The sequence below is a fragment of the Heteronotia binoei genome, chromosome 4 (assembly GCF_032191835.1).
Source record: "Heteronotia binoei isolate CCM8104 ecotype False Entrance Well chromosome 4, APGP_CSIRO_Hbin_v1, whole genome shotgun sequence".
NCBI lineage: Eukaryota > Metazoa > Chordata > Lepidosauria > Squamata > Gekkonidae > Heteronotia > Heteronotia binoei.
Window position 1 is genome coordinate 118393637 of NC_083226.1, and position 18838 is coordinate 118412474.

At 42.0% G+C, this 18838-nt stretch overlaps 1 protein-coding gene across 1 annotated transcript in view; it reads left to right on the forward strand.

The window, feature by feature from the left end:
* Nucleotides 1-18838, forward strand: part of SKIC3 (SKI3 subunit of superkiller complex) — a 91362-nt gene that overhangs the window by 7093 nt on the left and 65431 nt on the right. Inside the window, exons 6-10 of the mRNA XM_060235678.1 lie at nt 4045-4185; nt 6820-6918; nt 7025-7133; nt 9510-9650; nt 16823-16924. Coding sequence (XP_060091661.1) covers nt 4045-4185; nt 6820-6918; nt 7025-7133; nt 9510-9650; nt 16823-16924 — 592 coding nt within the window. The remainder of the gene's footprint in view (nt 1-4044; nt 4186-6819; nt 6919-7024; nt 7134-9509; nt 9651-16822; nt 16925-18838) is intronic.

The window sequence follows — 18838 nt, forward strand, 5'->3', positions numbered from 1 at the left end:
AGTTTTAGTGGACGATATTGCTACTATAGCTGTGCCATGGTCGGATCACTATGCCCTTAAGGCTTGTGTGGATGTATCACCCCAATCCTGTTTAGGCGGAGAGCGTATTTTAGCTCGCCCGCGGAGCCTGATGGACCCGGAACGGTTCCTAACGGCTCTACGGGATGTCTGGCCCACTGGCGACTCCCTGGATGACCTGGTAGAGTCCTGGAATGATGGACTCTTTAGGGCCATTGAGGAGGTCGCACCTAGGCGCCCTCTGCACCCCCGTTCAAAGCCGTCACCCTGGTTTAACCAGGGGTTGCGGCAACAAAAACGGGGGCTCAGACAACTAGAGAGACAATGGCGGCGTACTCGAGACGAGGCGACTCGAACATCCTATAGAGAGAGTTTGAAATCCTATGAGATGTCAATCAAAGCCGCAAAGAAAACATACTTTGCGACTAAGATTGCGTCCGCAACATCGCGCCCGGCACAATTGTTTGATATAATTCGGAACCTTACGACACTGCCACAAGGCAGACCAAATTCTATTGAATTGGAGATTGGCTGTGAGGCTTTTGCGAAATTCTTTGCGGACAAGATCGCGTCACTCCACCCCGACCCCCCGGCCATATTTGAGACAGTTAGTGAAACCGAGGCTCCGGGCCTGTCTTCGGATTGTGTTCTGGATGGCTTCGGCCCCCTCAGCCTGGAGGAAGTTGACAGGATTCTCTTATCTGCACGCCCAACAACCTGTAATCTGGACCCTTGCCCCTCCTGGCTTATTAAATCTTGCCAGAGGGAGCTTAGATATCCTATACGGGATATCATAAATAGATCCCTGATGGAAGGGCATTTTCCAACGCCGCTCAAAGAGGCAGTGGTCCGCCCCCTCTTAAAAAAACCAACTTTAGACCCGGCCCAATTGGCGCACTATCGGCCGGTCTCAAACTTGACCTTTTTAGGCAAGCTTATTGAGAGGGCAGTGGCGATGCAGTTACAGACTTTCCTGGAGGATGCTTCCGTCCTCGACCCACTCCAGTCTGGCTTTCGCCCGGGTCACGGGACGGAGACGGTGTTGGTCGCCCTGGTGGATGACCTCCAACGGCATCTGGATCGGGGCGGCTCGGCGGTGCTGATGTTGTTGGACCTGTTGGTGGCGTTCGACACGGTCGACCATCGGTTACTGACCTGCCGCCTCGCCGACGCAGGGATTCAGGGGTTGGCTTTACAGTGGCTTTCCTCTTTCCTCGAAGGTCGGGGACAAAGGGTCGCGATTGGGGGTGAGCTATCCCAGAGGTGAATGCTTGATTGCGGAGTGCCTCAGGGGGCGGTTCTCTCCCCGATGTTATTCAACATCTATATGCGTCCCCTTGCCCAGATTGCTCGAAGGTACGGGCTGGGTTGTCACCAGTATGCTGATGACACCCAGCTCTATCTACTTATGGACGGCCGACCAGTCTCCGCCCCAGAAAATCTAGACCGGGCATTACAGGAAGTGGCTGGGTGGCTCAGACTGAGCAGGCTGAGGCTAAATCCAGCGAAGACAGAGGTCCTTTGCTTGGGTCGTCGGGGCCCAGGGAGGGAAATCCCCCTACTAGCTTTTGAGGGTGCGCCGCTGATAGCGGCGGACAAGGTCAAAAGCCTGGGGGTACTGTTGGAGCCCTCCTTAACGATAGAGGCTCAGATAGCAGCCACTGCCAAGTCCGCATTTTTTCACCTTAGGCGGGCAAGGCTGTTGGCCCCCTTCCTGGAACGTGACGATCTAGCAACAGTGATCCATGCCACGGTCACCTCGAGGTTGGACTACTGCAATGCTCTCTACATGGGGCTGCCTTTGTGCCGAACCCGAAAGCTGCAGCTAGTGCAGAATGCCGCGGCCCGGCTGTTGTTAGGGCTCCCAAGAAGGGAGCACATCCGGCCGGGGCTCCGGGACCTGCACTGGCTGCCGATAGCTTACCGAGTCCAGTATAAGGTGCTGGTTATTACCTTTAAAGCCCTATATGGCCTAGGACCTGTCTACCTGAAGGACCGTCTCTCCCCACATGTTCCCCAGAGAGTACTGAGATCGGGAACTCAAAATCTCCTAGATATCCCCAGGCCAAAGGAAGCCCGCTTAAAATCGACAAGGGACCGGGCCTTCTCTATTATGGCCCCCTCCTGGTGGAACCAGCTGCTGGAAGAGGTGAGGGCCCTGCGGGACCTCGCCCAGTTCCGCAGGGCCTGTAAGACAACCCTCTTCCGGCTGGCCAATGACTAGCTGGTACAAGAAACTGAGCGTAGTTATACTGGATGTCTGCTGCCCCCAATGCTTTAAATGTTTTAAATGGTTTAATGTTTAAATTTAAATGCTCTATGTTTAACGCCTATTTATGTTAGATTCCTGTGTTGTAAGCCGCTCTGAGCCACTTGTTGGGAAGGGCGGGATAGAAGTCATAAAATAAAAAAATAAAATAAAAAAAATAAAAATATATGGCCATCTCCTGCCAGAGTTCAACTAGTTCAAAGAAACATTGTTATTGATCTCCTTAAAGAAAAAAAAATCAGTTTGGTAGGCAGAAACATTGCCACTTTATATCAAAATAATTTACCTGGTTTGCTTTACTGGGGCTTTCTTCTATTTGTTTTTAATGAAATGGCCTGATTCAGCCAGGATTGCATCCTGTATGTACCCAACCACCATAGCAACATGTGGAGCAGGAAATTAGAGTGTTGTTTTCACAGTATAATTTTAAGATGCTGAGGAGGTTACTGACTGTTGCAAATGAGCTGAAGGGAAAAACAAGTAAGAATGCAAAAATACAACAATGGAATACTTGTATTATTGAGCTCAAACATAAGGCAGCACCAGATTAATTTCATAATTGCCTGGTGTACCCCTTCATCCTGCTTTCATGGCTGAATTTCTTACTAGAACACAATCCATGGAATATCTTTTTATTAGAACCAACCCAGTGATACATACAAGTGTGCACTTTCAGGTTCTCATGTGTTCTTCCATCAGTCTGGTTTTACAAAAAAGAGGGGGGGAAACAGATCCCCCCCCCCGGTCATCATGATTAAAAATCCTCTCATGCTAGGATATACTAGAATTTCTCTCAAGCGAAGGATAGTCAGATGCAGGTTTCTGCTGGCCAGGGGACATAAATGCAAGACACAATAAAATTCCATTGCAACAGTTTCCTCCAGTTCCTGACTAACTTTTAGTTTCAGGGATATATTTCTTCCAGAAGCTGAAAAGGTTTCTCTTAGTGTCCCAGTCAGTCTGTATAGACTTCCTTAATAGTCTTAGAAGAGCATAATGATACAACTGTTATGAAAGCTTACTTATAATAATATGATAAAGTCAGGCTTCAGTTGTTCAGTTTTCTTTGAGCCTCTCACACTGGTAGTTGTTCTTAGAATTTTTTTTTTTTGTCCTGCTCTTAAATGACATTTTTCATAGACAATGTTGCTGTAATCTTGTGTATAGAACATGGAGTAGGATCCTAAGACTCATTTTTGCTTGAGCTAGAGTTCCCCCCTCCCACCCATGCTGTTCCTGAAGGTCTGTTATGACAAGAGCATCATTTCAGAGAGTGCAGCAGGCAGCAGCAGGAAGGAGGAGATGGGGAAGTTCCATTGTACAAGTGCTGTTTGGGATGTGGTGCTTAAGATCCACCCCCTTGCAGTCAGTGTTTCATTTTTCTTCAGAATATGGTGTTCTGACAAGCTGTCTGGTATGTACTTGGTTTGTGATTGCTTCCATTATTGCGGGTTCCTTTGTTATTATGCTCACCAGAAATGCATAATATGGTATAAGGAAAGTTACAGAAGATGCCATCCATAGTGGAGCACTAAAACAATTTCTTTAGCTATGCAACCAAGTAGACAGCAGTAAGCAGTGGAATCTTTTTACAATATTGACTTCTTACTGCTTGATGTCATTTTCGGATGAGGTGAAATCCATTTACCTTGGTTGCTGGAATCAGGTAGTGTCTTCTGTATTGCTAGCAGTCAATAATCAAAACACTGCCCTGATCTGAGAAGCTACTGATGCATGACTTTTTTTTTTAAAACCAGGTTGCTCGATCTTGGCATAAGCTAGTAAAAACAAGAAAGGAAGAAGGTGCTGATAATAATGAACTTCACCAGCTGTGGCAGAGATTGATCCAGTTACTGGCAGAGTGTTTGCACCTCCAAGATAATGAAACACAGCAGTTGGTAACTTTCTCGCATATTCTTTAGTGTTTCCAAGCTGCTGACATTTGTACAAAGCTCTATATTGTCATTCTCACTGATTCTCAACATAGATATGAGGTGGTTCATAACTGCCATCTTGTAGATGAGTCTTGACACCCAGATGCAGTGACCGGACCACTGTCTTGAGACTGTGGCTAAACTGATTTATGGCAAGCTGTGAAGCAAGCTGGTCTTCGCAGATCTTATGCTTGTTATAGTAGACAAGGGTATACTGGCAATGAAAGCAAAAGGACTAAGCAGTTCTCACTTCAAAGAGAGTGCCATAACACTTTAACTTTTAAATATTTCCCTGTATCCTAGCTTCATGTGCATTGGCTCTAATGCTTGGTTATTTTATTAAATTAATCCGTACCTGCATCTTTCTTGATATGATGCAGTTGTTTGTACCTGCCCTGTTCTTAAAACAGAGTAATCCTAGAATTTAAATTAGGCACTCTGTATTTAGAATTTAGCTGCCCTGAGCCTGCCTCAGCGGGGAGGGCGGGATATAAATAAAAAATTATTATTATTATTATTAGAATTAGCAGGATGAATATATACAGCTCTGCCAGAATGGGGTGGAGGGGGTGGAGAAGAGAGAGAGGTTAGGTGGTGTGGCCATGGTTTAAATTAAGTTTTTCAAATTATGGGTTAAGGGCAAAGCAGTAAACATTTACAAAGCTGAATGACTAGCTTGAAAACAATTTTATTGAACTTCTAAAAAACTAGCTCTGCAAGTTTACAGACAAAAGCAACTGTAGATAGCCACAGGCTGCATTTACACTAGGATTATACAGTCCACCCCTGCATTTTTAGGAACCTTAACTTGATGTCATAACCTTTTTAAGGACAATTCATGGGGCTTCCAGGGCTTTCCTTTTAAGTTGGCGTAAAGAAAACCCTTATATTATCTGACTTAAAGGGGAAATGGCATGGTGGCGGTAATCCGAATCTTATTTATTTATAGTTGTTTTTCTAAAAGTTATATTATTTTCTCCCAAATTGGGATCCAAAGCATCTTGTTACATTGTCCTCCCCTTCTCCATCTTATTGTTATAATAACCTTGTGAGGCAGGTGATGCTGAGAGACAGTGACCAGCTCATTTGGCATAGTAAGAATTCAGACCTGCTTCCCCCACATCCTAATATGGCATTCTAATCACTACACCATGCTGGTGGTCTGTGTTGAGACTCTGCCTGCAGCTAATGGTGGAGAGAGCCAGAACTTAGTGCACCTCTATAATGGCAGAGCTAAGGTTGGGCATTTTTTCCTTCAGCCTTTTGCAGGGCTTTTCTGTCTAGCAGCTGTACCATATTCAGCTTTGAGCTGTCAGGGAAAGGGGGATTGCTGGGCTCTGAAAAGCCCTGACAAGACTTTTGTTCTGTTGTCACAGAAGCACCTACCTTACAAGGAGGAAGAGGGTGGCAAGAAATGCCAGCAGAGAGCCGTATGAGGATGAGGCAAGTGAATGCCATCCTGGCATGCCTCCATTCCACTTGCTGCTGCTTCCACAGTGGCTTTTCCTGTCCCTGTGTTAAGGTGGCCTCAGTTAGCTACTGTCTCTAAAATCACAAAGGCAGCCCTCCTTCCATACCCTGGATGTGCTTTTGTAAATATTTTAAAAATTTTAAAAAATAAAGAGGATGAACATTTGAATAAACATTTGATTAAATTTCAGGAGGGGTCAGAACTTAGTAGTAGAACATCTGCTTGGCAAGCGGAAGGTCTCAGGAAATCCTAGAAGTGATGTCACTTATTTCTAGGAATCACTGGAAACTCTATGGGATTCAGAGGACTGAGGTCAGCTATGGGTTTTTCCCAGAACAGACTTCACATTGTTGCTGATGCGTCCCCTGCTCAGGTCTCCTGGTTGCCAAGCTGGACCTGGCAGCACTGCTGGTGGTGAAAACCTTTCCATAATTTATATTTGAATGTTTTGATTGTCTTCACTCAAGTAAGTTCTGCATCAAAAGCAGTGAGTTCATACTGAGTTGCTTTCAGTTGTCCGTGTATCCTGTGTCCCTTATGAGGAGACCCATAGAAATGTTACCTATTTTTAATTTTAAAAATGAGCTTCAAGAGCAGTCATGTGACTAAATATTGAAATGTGGAAAAAAGAGGGCCATACTGGATGCAGGACTGAAAAAGCAGAGTAACAACTAGTATGAAAGTATTGAGCAATAGTTTTCAAATTCTCACCTTCATACGTAATTTGTAATGCAGAACTACACATTATATGTAATTAATCCTTTTCCAGATTGGTTTGGGAGTGGGAACTGAGGGAGGCAAAGTCTTTTACCCTTTGTCAGCTGTTTGTCTGGTAGGAAAGAAGCTGTCAATTTTGAGTGGACAGGGGGCTAGCAGAGAGGGTGCAGCTGTTTACACATGGTCCCTTCCCTCAAGATTCCAGCTTCCTCTGTCTGAATTGTGCAGCTCCAAAGGACAATAGGACATGATTCACCGATGTTAGCTGTGTACATAGAACTTCTTGCTGTATTGGCTGTTGATCTGAATCTTTTAAAACATCTGTCACTGGCTAAATACCATCGCTTTTTAAAAGCTGACTTTGTTGATATTTTTGTTATTTCAACATTGTGTCTGTAATACTTTTTCAGGTTCTCAATGCATTTGAACAGGCAGTGAGTTCTTCTGACCCAGCTCCAAGTGAGGCTCACCAAAAGCTTTATAGAGAGTTCATTCAGTGTTTGTCAAAAGTAAGGATTGCTGTTGTTTGCATTGTTCCAGTTTAAAATAAATTACTTTATTTAATTTGCTTACATCTACCAATGTTGCTAATTTTTTTCTCTTCCTGAAATCAAGTTGCCTCATGAGTTTCCTAGACTGAAGAAAGCCTGTGAAGATATGATGGTTTTGTATCCTTCAGTGAGTTATCCTTTGGAAGTTCTTTGCCTACATTTCATTCAATCAGGTGAATACAGGTTACTTTTTAAATTATGATTAGCCAGTCTGCTATCCCTTTCTTGATGACAATCTGTCTCACTTTTGCATCATCTATCCTGTCTTTCTTTTTGAAGCTTTCTTAGGCAGAGAAGATTTTATCCTAGCAGTTTTGAATTTGTCACAGGGAAAATGTGTAGTTAAATTACTTATTCTATTGAAAAAGGATGAAAAACTTCTTACAGAGTTCAGATCAGTCACCTGCTGCATTTGGAGTTTTAGACTGTGGCTAACACATTGCTTGTGCTGTGTATGGGAAGAAAGTTGTGGCTTTTTAATCAAGATCTGACAATAGCCATGACATGGGACTAATATGTTGTATTATAATGTGTGTGTGGGGGGGGAGTTCCAGGAACAAAATTATATTACTGCTATTTGTTTCCTGTGGCATTCCAGTCGCTATTGAAGATGTGATTGTCTAAAGGCCCTAAAAAGCTTGTTTGTGCACACGCACACACTTCATACGCACAGTCACAAAAATACACATGCATTGGAAACCATTTGTTGCTTATTGTATTATCACAATCCCCAGAGCTGACTGAGAATGCCTTAGCACAGAGAGTGCAAATATAGAAGGCAAGGAATCACACAGTCAAGTTTCTGTCCTGTCCCAAGCTCAGGCAGGTAGCAATTTAAAAAGCAGTCCTGTAAAGTAGACAAAGAACTAAATAACTGTTTAAAGAGTATGAAAACAACATCTAATAAACCTCAGCATTTAAAAGCCAGTCCAACCCAGAAAACTGTGTGATGCTTTCAGAATTCGACAAATTTCTAGAGTAAGAGTTACATAGGGTTACATAGCTACAGAACAGCCATCAAGTACTCCCCTGTATATGATTTGATTTATTCAATTTTTAGCCCACCCTTCTCATGAACGGACTCTGGATGGGGTACAACATAGCTATAACAATAAAATATACATATATGTGTCCTTCTGTTTGAGCAGATGGTGTAATCAAGAGATTGTGCTCATGCATTTTAAACACTGTAGTAGGAAAATGAAAAAGAAGTAGTCTTTTGTAGACAAATCAAATTATGAAATAAAAAGCAGAATCTTGAATGGAAGATCACAGGAAGCTAATGCAGGTCCTGAAACAAAAGTATTTAAAGGCTGCAAAGGTAATAATAACTGGGCCTTTGAGTTGGGCCTGGTAGCACATTGGTAACCAATACAGCTGTTGGAGCACTAGAATTATGTGCTCTATAAGCAACTATTCCCAGATGAGGACAAAATAAATCCTTGTAAACACTTCACATATCCCATATAGTGTAGTGGTTAGAGTATCCAACTCAGATCTGGGAGACCTAAGTAAGAATCTTCAGTCTGCCATGGAAGTTTTCTGGGTTACCATGGGCTAGTCGCACGCTCACAGCTTAACCTACCTCGCAGGGTTGTCGTGAGGAAAAATGGAAAAGAGATGCAAGGCTCTTTGGGGAGAAAGATGGGGTATAAGTGAAATAAACAAATATACTCCCAACTTGTTGATTTCAGCATTTGGTTACAAATCTTTAGGTGACAGGCCAACAAGTTCTGCACTAGCTCTGTAGAGGCCTTTTTGAATAAAAGAGTAAAGCAGGTCCTCTCTAGATTGCTGGTTTAAGGGGATCCACATCTTGCCCCATCTTTTCAAGTGTAAAATCTTTGAGGTCTATGTGATAGGGTCTGAAAATGGAGCTCTAAAAATAGTCTTTTTCAGTTTCTCATGAACCAAAAAAGCAAAAATACTGTTCACAACTATCTGATGGCTTAGTACAGAAGAAAAGAGATTTAGTCTAGAATACAGTGAGCTTTCTATGTTACAAGGTAGAATTTATATGGATGAAATCTTGAAACTGCCTTACACCAAGGCAGACCATTGATTTGTTGAGATTAGTATTGTCTACTCTGTGTGGCAGAGGTTTTCCATGGTCTCAGCTCAAGGTCTTCTCCATCACCTGCTACCTGATCCTTTTAACTGGAGATGCCATGGACTGAACCTCGCATCTTCGGCATGCAAAGTCGATGCTCTGACCCATGGCACCTTGCCAGCAGTAACAAACCTGCTTTTACTGAATGATTATTTTGTTTCTGTAATTAATTAAATTTTTCCACTGGTAAAGAAGACAGACTCGTGGAAGCATATCACTTGCATGTGGAGATGTGAAGACTGATCTGGCCCAGTGTAGAAATTTGAATTTATACCTTACAGAATTAAGAAGAGAAGCTCCTTGTTATGGACAAGTCAGAAAAGAACGTTTTTCAAGAAGAAACCCAATTGTTAGGAAACAAATATGCAAAATTGCTTTTTTTCCCCTTCTCAAGTTTTTAAATGAATGTAGTTAAATTGAAAATTTCTCTATATTCTAGGCAGCTTCACTGAGGAGGCTGTTGAGTGTTGTTACAAGCTTCTGAATATTGACTCAAGAAGCGGTCCAGCTCTAATTGGTTTAGGGATTCGATCTCTTCAGGAAAAAAAGTATGAAGCTGCTGACAGAAATCTAATAGAAGGTAAGCAGGAAGACACTAGTTATATTCCAAAGTGCGCTCTATTTGGGGGGTTATATACAGTCTTTAAGACTTTAAATTGCAAGTGAACCTGGGCAAAAGCAGTCACTTTGATTTTGTGATACAAGCTCAGTGACACTTAAGGAAGGCGAACTTTCTGATTTCCCTGCTCTTGCTGCAACTTGCCATGCTCCTGAAATTCTGTTTCCAGTTGGTGGATTCTTGTGAAGAGCATGGGAGATGGAATGGGAGTCTGCAGTTGAATGGGGGAAATTTCAGCCTGTTGGTTCTTTCTGGGGCCATAGAAAACAACTCTGCACCATCCTCTATATGACAGTCCTTCAAGTTCTTGAAGATGGTTATCGTATCACCTCTCAGCCACCTCCTCTCCAGGCTAAATGTGTCCAGTTCCTTCAGCCTTTCTTCATATGACTTGGTCTCCGCACCATCTTTGTCGCCCTCCTCTGGACCCATTCCAGCTTGTCTATATCTTTCTTAAAATGTGGTGCCCAAAACTGAATACAATACTTCAGGTGAGGTCTTACCAAGAGTAAAGTGATACCATCACTTCACATGATCTGGACACTATACTTCTGTGAATACAGCCTGTCCCGCCCGGCTCGGGTGAGGACTGCGAGGGGGACCCCCCTACGCTCGCCAGCCAATTCCCCCCCGTCGCCGCCCCGAGAGCTTCCCACACCTCCCCAAGCCCCCGTGGCGGCCCCACCGCTCACCTGGGCCGAAGGAGCCCCGGCAGCGGTCTGAGCAACGCCCCACAGCCGACATGCTCGTCTTGGTTCCGAGGAGCATGGCCAGAGCGAGACATCAGGGAGCTGGAGGGAGAAGCCAAGCCCAGCGCCGGGCAAAGAGGAGGAGAGCCACCTAACCCGCAGTGGCGAGAGATGCCGCACCCCTTCACGCTGCAGAGGCCCAGGACGCCCCAGGCAGCCCAGCCCCGGTACGCCTCTCCTGGGCGTCCGGGGCTTTGAAGGGGGGTGGAGCCAGGGAGGGGTGGAACCCAGGAGGGGGAAAGGACTGGGACGGGAGGATAAAAGGGAGCGAGGCAGGAGGTCGGGGAGGAAGCTGGCCAGTGCTTATTGAGGCTGCCTCCAGAGAGAGAGGGACAGGAGCCGCTGCACAGCCAGAAGGGGAACGGGGGCCTGTGGTGAAGTAACCTGGCTCCCACCCCTGTTTCTGAGACCTCCGGGGAACACCCACAAAGTACCCGAGAGGGGCTGCCCGGGATAGTGGGACGACGGCTGCACCGGGAGACCGGGAGGGGCACCCGGGGTGCGACACAGCCCAATATTGCATTTGCCTTTTTAGCCACCATATCACACTGTTGACTTATGTTCAGCGTATGGTTCACTAAGACCCTAGATCCTTTTCACACATACTACTACCCAAACAAGTCTCCCCTATCCTATAACCATGCATGGGATTTTTCCTACCTAAGTGCAGAGCTTTACATTTATTTTATTTGCCTTAGCCCAGTTTTCCAGCCTGTCAAAATCATCCTGTACCCTGACTCTGCCTTCTACTGTGTTTACGACCCCTCCCAATTTAGTATCATCTGCAAATTTAATAAGCATTCCCTATATTCCTTCATCCAAATCATTTATAAAGATAGTAAACAAAACAGGTCCCAGGACAGATCCTTGAGGCGCACTGCAGTTGCTACTTCTCTCCAAGAGAACTATTAAGCTCTCTTTGGGTGCAATCTGTCAACCAGTTACAGATCCACCTAACAGTAATAAATCCAAATCACATTTTACCAATTTGTCAACAAGAATATTGTGTGGAACCTTATCAGAAGTCTTGCTTAAATCAAGATAAACAATGTCTACAGCATTCCTTGATCCAGCAAGGTAGTAACCTTCTCAAATAAAGAGATAAGTTTAGTCTAATATGACCTGTTCTTGAGAAGCCCATGTTGGCTCATAGTAGTCACAGCCATCTTTCCTGAATGCTCAGGAAACTTTTCCAGGTATAGACATCAAGCTGATAGTTTGGTAGTTACCCAGATCCTCCTTTTCCCCTCTCTTGAAGAGGGGGACAATATTTACTCTCCTGCAATCTTCCGGCACCTCACCTGTTCTCCAAGAATTCTCAAAAATAATGGCAAATAATAGGCAAAGACTCAGAAATTATATCTGCAAGTTTTTTTTTAGTATTCTTGAATGCAGTTCATCTGGCCCCGAGGACTTAGTTTCATTTAAAGAAACTAGGTGTTTATGTACTACCTCTCTGCCAATCCTAGGCTGCAGCTCCCTTTCCTCATCATGTGTTCTCTTTTTGCCATGTTGAGCACCTTTTCCCCCACAGGAGAAGACTTAGGAAATGTAGGAACCGAGCAGTTCTTTCTGTTTTAAAGTTTTATTAAGTTTTCATATAAGCAGAAATAAAGGGCAAAGGGGATAAAAGGATATAGAAAAGAAATAGTACATAGATAGACAGAAAAGTAGTCCATTCTGCATGACCATATGTCATTCATCATACAAAAGACTGTAACATATTTCCATATTTTCAGCATAAAATCTCAATGCTCAATGTTATATATGTATCATTAACTCTTGCTCCAATTTTCTTAATTTGGATCATAGTCTCAATATACATGCAATACTGCATAATAGTAGTAAGTAAAAAGAAAATTATGTTTTCCATCAGACAATCTTAATAAGAAAATTAGCTAAGAGTGTCAAACCAAATGTATAATGGCTCCCAATGTTTTCTTGCTTCCTCTTTAGATTTGCCACTCAATAATGAAGATAAATAGTCCATCTCAGCTGTCTCCAATATTTTCCCAACCAACTCATACTTTGTAGGCACTAGTTGAAGTTTCCATTTCTGCGCAAACAAAATTCTGGCTGCTGTGTTAAGATGTGCCATTAAATGCCTTGTCTCTTGTATATTCATTGGAGTATATGTTCAATAAATTGAATCTGTATTTTCAATATATTCTGTAGCAGATCTTGCACCATCTTCCAATAGCCTTTGGCTCTCTTGCAGGTCCACCACATATGATAAAAAGACCCAACATGGGTCATACATTTCCAACATTTATTCAACATATTAGCTTACATTTTTGATAATTTTGAGGGGTTCTATACTATCTATAAAACATACATATTTTCTTTAAATGCCATTGCCTTAGTCAATTTAACGTTAAATTTCCACATTGCCTCCCACTCATATAAAGTGATATTATGGCCAATATTCTTAGCCCATTGTATCATACAAACTTTTACGATCTCGTCTTGCATTCTCATCTGCAGTAAGTATGAGTATATTTTTGCAATCAGTTTCTCCTGGGACCCCAGAAGAATTTTATCAAATACATATTGTTCCACACTAAAACCTGTTGTTTTACCTTTAACATATCTAGATTCCAGTTGGATTCTCGACCAGCAACTCATATCAATATTCATGCCCTCCAATTCTTACCTGGATTTCAACTGTCTTGTTTCAAAAAGTCTTCATACCTACAGATATTATTTTGTGTTAGAAGATTTGGTTGTTTAAAGGCTTCAGTTGGAGAAACCTATCTTGGTATCTTCTGATAAATTTTTGGCTTCAACCATGCCCATGTCGAGTAAAGGGATTTCCGTATCCAATGATTTTTAAAATAAGAGTGCCCTTCCAGTCTTTTTTTTCTCATTGTATATTTTTATTATTATTATATATTATCCATTTCTCTACATGGTTTCTGATATCCGTTTTACATTTTCCCCCAACCCCCCCCCCCTTAGTCTATACATCCTTTTCTTCTTCCAGCCATGGACAAAGGACTTGAAGCTTCCACTGAATGTTCACTCTCCTTTCTTCCTTCGCCCATTTCAGATAGGTCTGCCACTTTTCTTTAATTCTTGATCTTCTTTCTTCCCATGATTCTTCTTGCGACATTATAGCAGCTATATCTGACTGGACAAAATCAAAGAGATAGTTATGCCAAGTTCTTTCCTTCCATTTACTTTTATCCTTCCATCCTGCTGCTATTACCGCTTTACCCGCTGATATCATTGCTTTTAGTAAATCTTGATTATTCTTCCCTATTTTTTCATTCCCTAATAAACTCATCTGCATTAGTTCAAAGTTAATTCTCGGCTCTACCGGAAAGAATTTCTTTATCATTCCCACTACCATATCCCATAGTTTCTTGGCCTCAGGACACTCCCACCACATGTGGGAATACCATCCCTTCTCTTTCTACAGTGCCAACACTTAGGGCTCAACCCAGGGAACATATTGGCTAAAGTAGCCGGAGTTCTATACCATTTGGTAAAAAATTTCAATTCCATTTCTCTAACCTTATGTATCTTAACATTTTTTAAACCTTCCATTATCTTCTCCCCTGTTCGTTTCGTTATTTGGCCTTCTAAACTCCATGACCGTTGAAGGTAGCTTATTGCTCCTTCGTTGCCTGAATTCATACTCCTGTATAGGATGCCTACTAATCCTTTTTTTGTTTTACCCATTAGTTTGTAAAACTTTTCCATAGGTTCCTCTTCATTTAAATTACTCTTCTCCACTTCCTTCTTAACTTTAGTATACAATCCTGTAGCCTTAAGCCAGTATTGTATTCCTACGACTTCTTGAAACTCATGTAGTGGTTTTAACTTATCTAATATTAACAAATCTTCTACCCTTCTAAATCCTTTAGCCTTAAGTAGTTCGCTCCACCTATGCTCCTTATCTTCTTCCATCAACATTTCTAATGGCGTCCATCTAGATACCCGATTCAGCCATTTCGGTTGCCATTTCTTTCAAACATTTAGCCCATTTTTCCTTGGTCCCACGTTTAAATTAAGTTCCTTCGCCCCCATGTTCGTAAAGATGCCATGTTTTCCTACCCCATTGTTAGCTTCATTCTCAAACCTTATCCATTTCTGATCCCCTTCCTTCTCTATCTCTAATAATGCCTTAAGCTGAAATGCTTCATAATAATTGACTATATCTGGGACTCCCCATCCAAGTTCCAATTTATGATTGTATGCTAATTTTTTTGGGAATCTAAGTTTCCTACTACCAAATATCCATTCCCTTATTTGAGTGTTCCAGTTAGTCGATTTTTGCTTATCTAACTCCAATGGTATCGTTTGAAAAAGGTACGACAACCTTGGCATCCAAAACATCAATACACTCTTTATTCTAGTGAATACGCTCTTTATTCTAGTGGCCCTTCCAGTCTTTGATACCAGAGGTACGCATGCCAGCCTAGAGTAAGATCATAGCCTTCTACAGATAGCTGTCTTTTATCTTTCAGTAATACCCAATCTCTTACCCAGGTAAGTACGCAGGCTTTATAATATAGCTGCCAATCTGGGAGACCCCATACCTGCTCTTGCTTAGAGTCCTGTAGGACTTTTAATTTGATTCTTGGTCTTTTCTTTCTCCAAATAAACCTCGAAACCATCTTGTTCAATTCTTGAAAGAAGGTACTTGATAATAAAACCGGGATGGTTTGAAATAGAAACAACAGTCTTGGTAAAATATTCATTTTTACTGTGGCTATTCTTCCCATTGAGAATATGTTTAAATCTTCCCACTTCTCTAAATCTTTTTTGATCTCTTTAAGCAGTTTATCATAGTTATCTGTTTTTAAACTGCTACATCTATCTGAGATATAAATTCCCAAATGCTTCACTTTTTTCTCATATGAGAATCCTGACTTTTGTTGAAATAGATATTTGTTCTGTATTCATATTTTTGGCTATGAACTTTGTTTTTCCGTAATTTATCTTCAGTCTTGCCTATTGGCCGAACTGATTAATTTTATTCATCAAAAAGTCGATAGAGTCCAATGGTTGATCTAGGATAAGCACCAGATAATCTGCAAACGCTTTAAATTTATGTTGTTCCCTTTGATCATAGTGCCTTTGATATTTGAATCTTCTCTAATTTGATTATTCAGTGTCTCCAAACATAAAATAAAAAGCAATGGTGATAGCGGACATCCTTGCCTGTTCCCCTTTCCAATAGTAATTGTTTTTGATAACTCTCCATTCACCATAATTCTCACTTTCTGGGAAGAGTATATGGCCTGTATCATTTTTAAATAGCTCTCACCGCAATCCACCATACTCAACTGTTGTGGCATAAACTGCCAGCTCACATTGTCAAAGGCCTTCTCAGCATCTAGACAGACTAATGCTAATTGTTTCCCTGGGTGACTTTCATAATATTCCAATAAATTGCATATTGCTCTAACATTGTCCTTTAAGTATCTTCTTGGAAGAAATCCTGCTTGATCTTGATGTATGAAAGATGATAAAACTTTCTTCAGACGCTGGGCCAAAATTGAAGCAGTTCTGCCCTCTCTTCCCTAACTTTCTCTCCACAATCATTGGTTATTTGTTTATATTAATCCTTGGTTATAAGACCCTCCTTCCATTTCCTAAACAAGTCTTTTTATTTCTCAAAGTTGTTTATGGAACTTATTTGTTCCTCCCATTGTTCCTTCTCATTAGAATAGTTTGTGATCAAAGTTCCTTCTAAGATACGGAGCAAAAATTCTACTTTGTGAGCTACTGGCATGAAAGTTGTGAGCTACTGCATAATTAGTTTGCCCTGGGGCCATTTTTCACATAAAAATGTGTGAGCCTGAGGCAATTACCCAGATATCTGGGTAATTGAAATCTCCCACGACCCACTTGTTCTGTCTCTTTGAGAACTTTGTAATCTGTTCTAGGAGTGTCTCATCCAATTCCTCTGCCTGGCTTGGTGGTATATAGCAGACCCCCGTCTTAATGTCACTATTATTTCTTACTCTTTTTAATTTTACCCAGAGACTGTCAACTGAACTTCCATAGTTTATTGTGCTTATGCTTCAGTAAATAAATTTACCTTTATTGTGTTACAACACTCCTCTTTGGTTTTGCTGTACCACATTAATATGACTTTTTGAGTGAGGGATCTTTGTCAAAGTTAATGATAGTTTTACTCTAGCCATTATTACCTAACAGCAAAATTTACATGCAACTAATGACCTACATTCAGCATTGTTATACAGAGATGTTCATGATTATCTAAAAACTCTCTAGAGTCTAACAGAATAGTTGAGGAAGTTATTTTGGGTGTTGTAGTCCTTGGTTTGTCTGGGTTTGAGAGGTCTTATAGCATTTAAGTAACATACTTTGAACTGCATTGAATCAAACTTGGAAAATCTTTTCTTCCAGGTTTGCAGCAGACCAGTCAGTGTTCAACAGGATGGCGTTACTTAGGAGAAACACAACTGAAAATGCACAAATTCAAAGAAGCTGTTCATTCTTTCAATCAAGGTAATTGTACAGCTTAGAGGAATAACAGCTTCTGATTAAATGCACTTCATAGAAAATATTGAAAAAAATTAAGGTGAACAGGTTATTTGTGGCATGTGTTTTTGTACAAAATATAAATGTTTATTTATTAGAAAAACTTTAACCTGATTGTCAGTGTATTTTTCTCATGGTGGAAACAGCAGTCTATTTAGAAAAATAACAATTTATATAATCACTGTGTGTAGAAGTGGCAAGCAGTAATTGCTACTTCATCTGAGCCATTCAGCTGTCAAAAGCTAATATGAATAAAAAGTTTCACTTGCTTTAATAGACCAAGCTCCTGGATCTGAGACCAGTTTGTGTCCATAACATTAAGAAGGCCTGTTCCCATTGCCAATTTACAGTAATAGGCATCTGTTATAAATAATTCTCCTGGTGTGGTGACAATTCTGACCATCCTGCTTCATTGGGGCTCAGTGGGACTGTACAGTACAAGCCTTTAGCCTGTCAGACTATCAGTCAAGAATACTTGCGTGCCATTAGTTGAGTCTGTTCCTCTCTCCCACCCAAGTGGCTGTTGCCAGCCAACAAAGCTGATTCTGTCAGTAAAATACAACCAACCTAAGCTCTGTAAGTTACTGTGGGAACACACTATTGGCCTATCACACGTCAGTCACATCTCTAGCCTCCCATTGGCTGATTCCCTTGCCCCTGCCTCCTGCAGGCCCAGGAATGTTGAACACACTGCCAAAAGCACTTACCTCAGAGACAACCACATCTCTAGCTGTTCTCTGTCAACCAGCCTCAGAAAGGACTGCAGAGGTCCTGTATCCTCACGAAAGGCCCTATCAACAGCTCACTCAGACAGCCTCCCAGCACATGCAGGCCTGGCACTGCCTCAGAGGGTGTGGCTGTCCCACCTTTACTGTCTTTCCCTCCTTCCTCCCCTCAGCCTTGCCCCAAAATGGTTGCCTGAGAAGGAGATACGGAAGCTTCACAGGGTTGTTGTTCAGATCAAAGGGGGGAGAAATGAGGAGAATTATGTCAGCTGCTTTGCCCCACCTCCCCTGCTGTGAAGAAAGACTGTCCATTTTTTATCTAGAAGCTGCAAGGTTGCCATCTGCAAGGTTAAAAAAGACCCTGGTTCTTGCTGTGGAAGATGACTGGGTAACTTCAGATCAGTCACACACTTCTAGCCTAACCTGCTTTACAGGGTTCAGATCACGTGGTGGGGAGAAGAGAATGATGTATGCTTTAGTTCCCCCCACCATTACCACTGTGAAGAAAGACTGTCATATGCCTATGTAGAGGATGCATGGAGGGGGGAGACAATGGAAACCTGATGTCAGAGGGGCAGAGAAACAGAAGGAGAAAAGGTTGCCAACTCCAGGTTAGAAAATTCCTGGAGATTTAAGGGGTGGGGCTTGGAGAGGGTAGAGTTTGAGGAGGGATAGGATCTCAGACCGGTGCAATACCATTTCCTCCTGGGGAACCACTGGAGATCACTCAGATTTACAACTGCTCTCTAGATGGCAGTGATCACTCCCCTTGAGGTGTGGGGGGGGGAGTCATTGTCTTCACTTGGGTGGGGGGGAGATAACAAGTGTGGTGGACACAAGCCCAGAGCCTCTTTCTAGAACCCAGTGTATTTTTTCTTCACAACGGGCTTTACTCCTAGTTTGTAATAATTGTCACTATTAGTTATCGATCTTTACTATATTTAAAGCTTTTGTAAATGTCACTCCAGAGATCTTCAGGTATTAGAATGAATGGCATGATAGCAGAATGAATGGTTATACAGTACTAATTAAGTAAACGGTACAAATGGCTGTATCTAGAGAGCTTTTATCCTTGAAATTATTTTGTAAAGACGAAAAAATAGGAAGTTTTATACATATCCTTTAGTAGAGTCAATTTCTCAAGCGGATGTCAAGG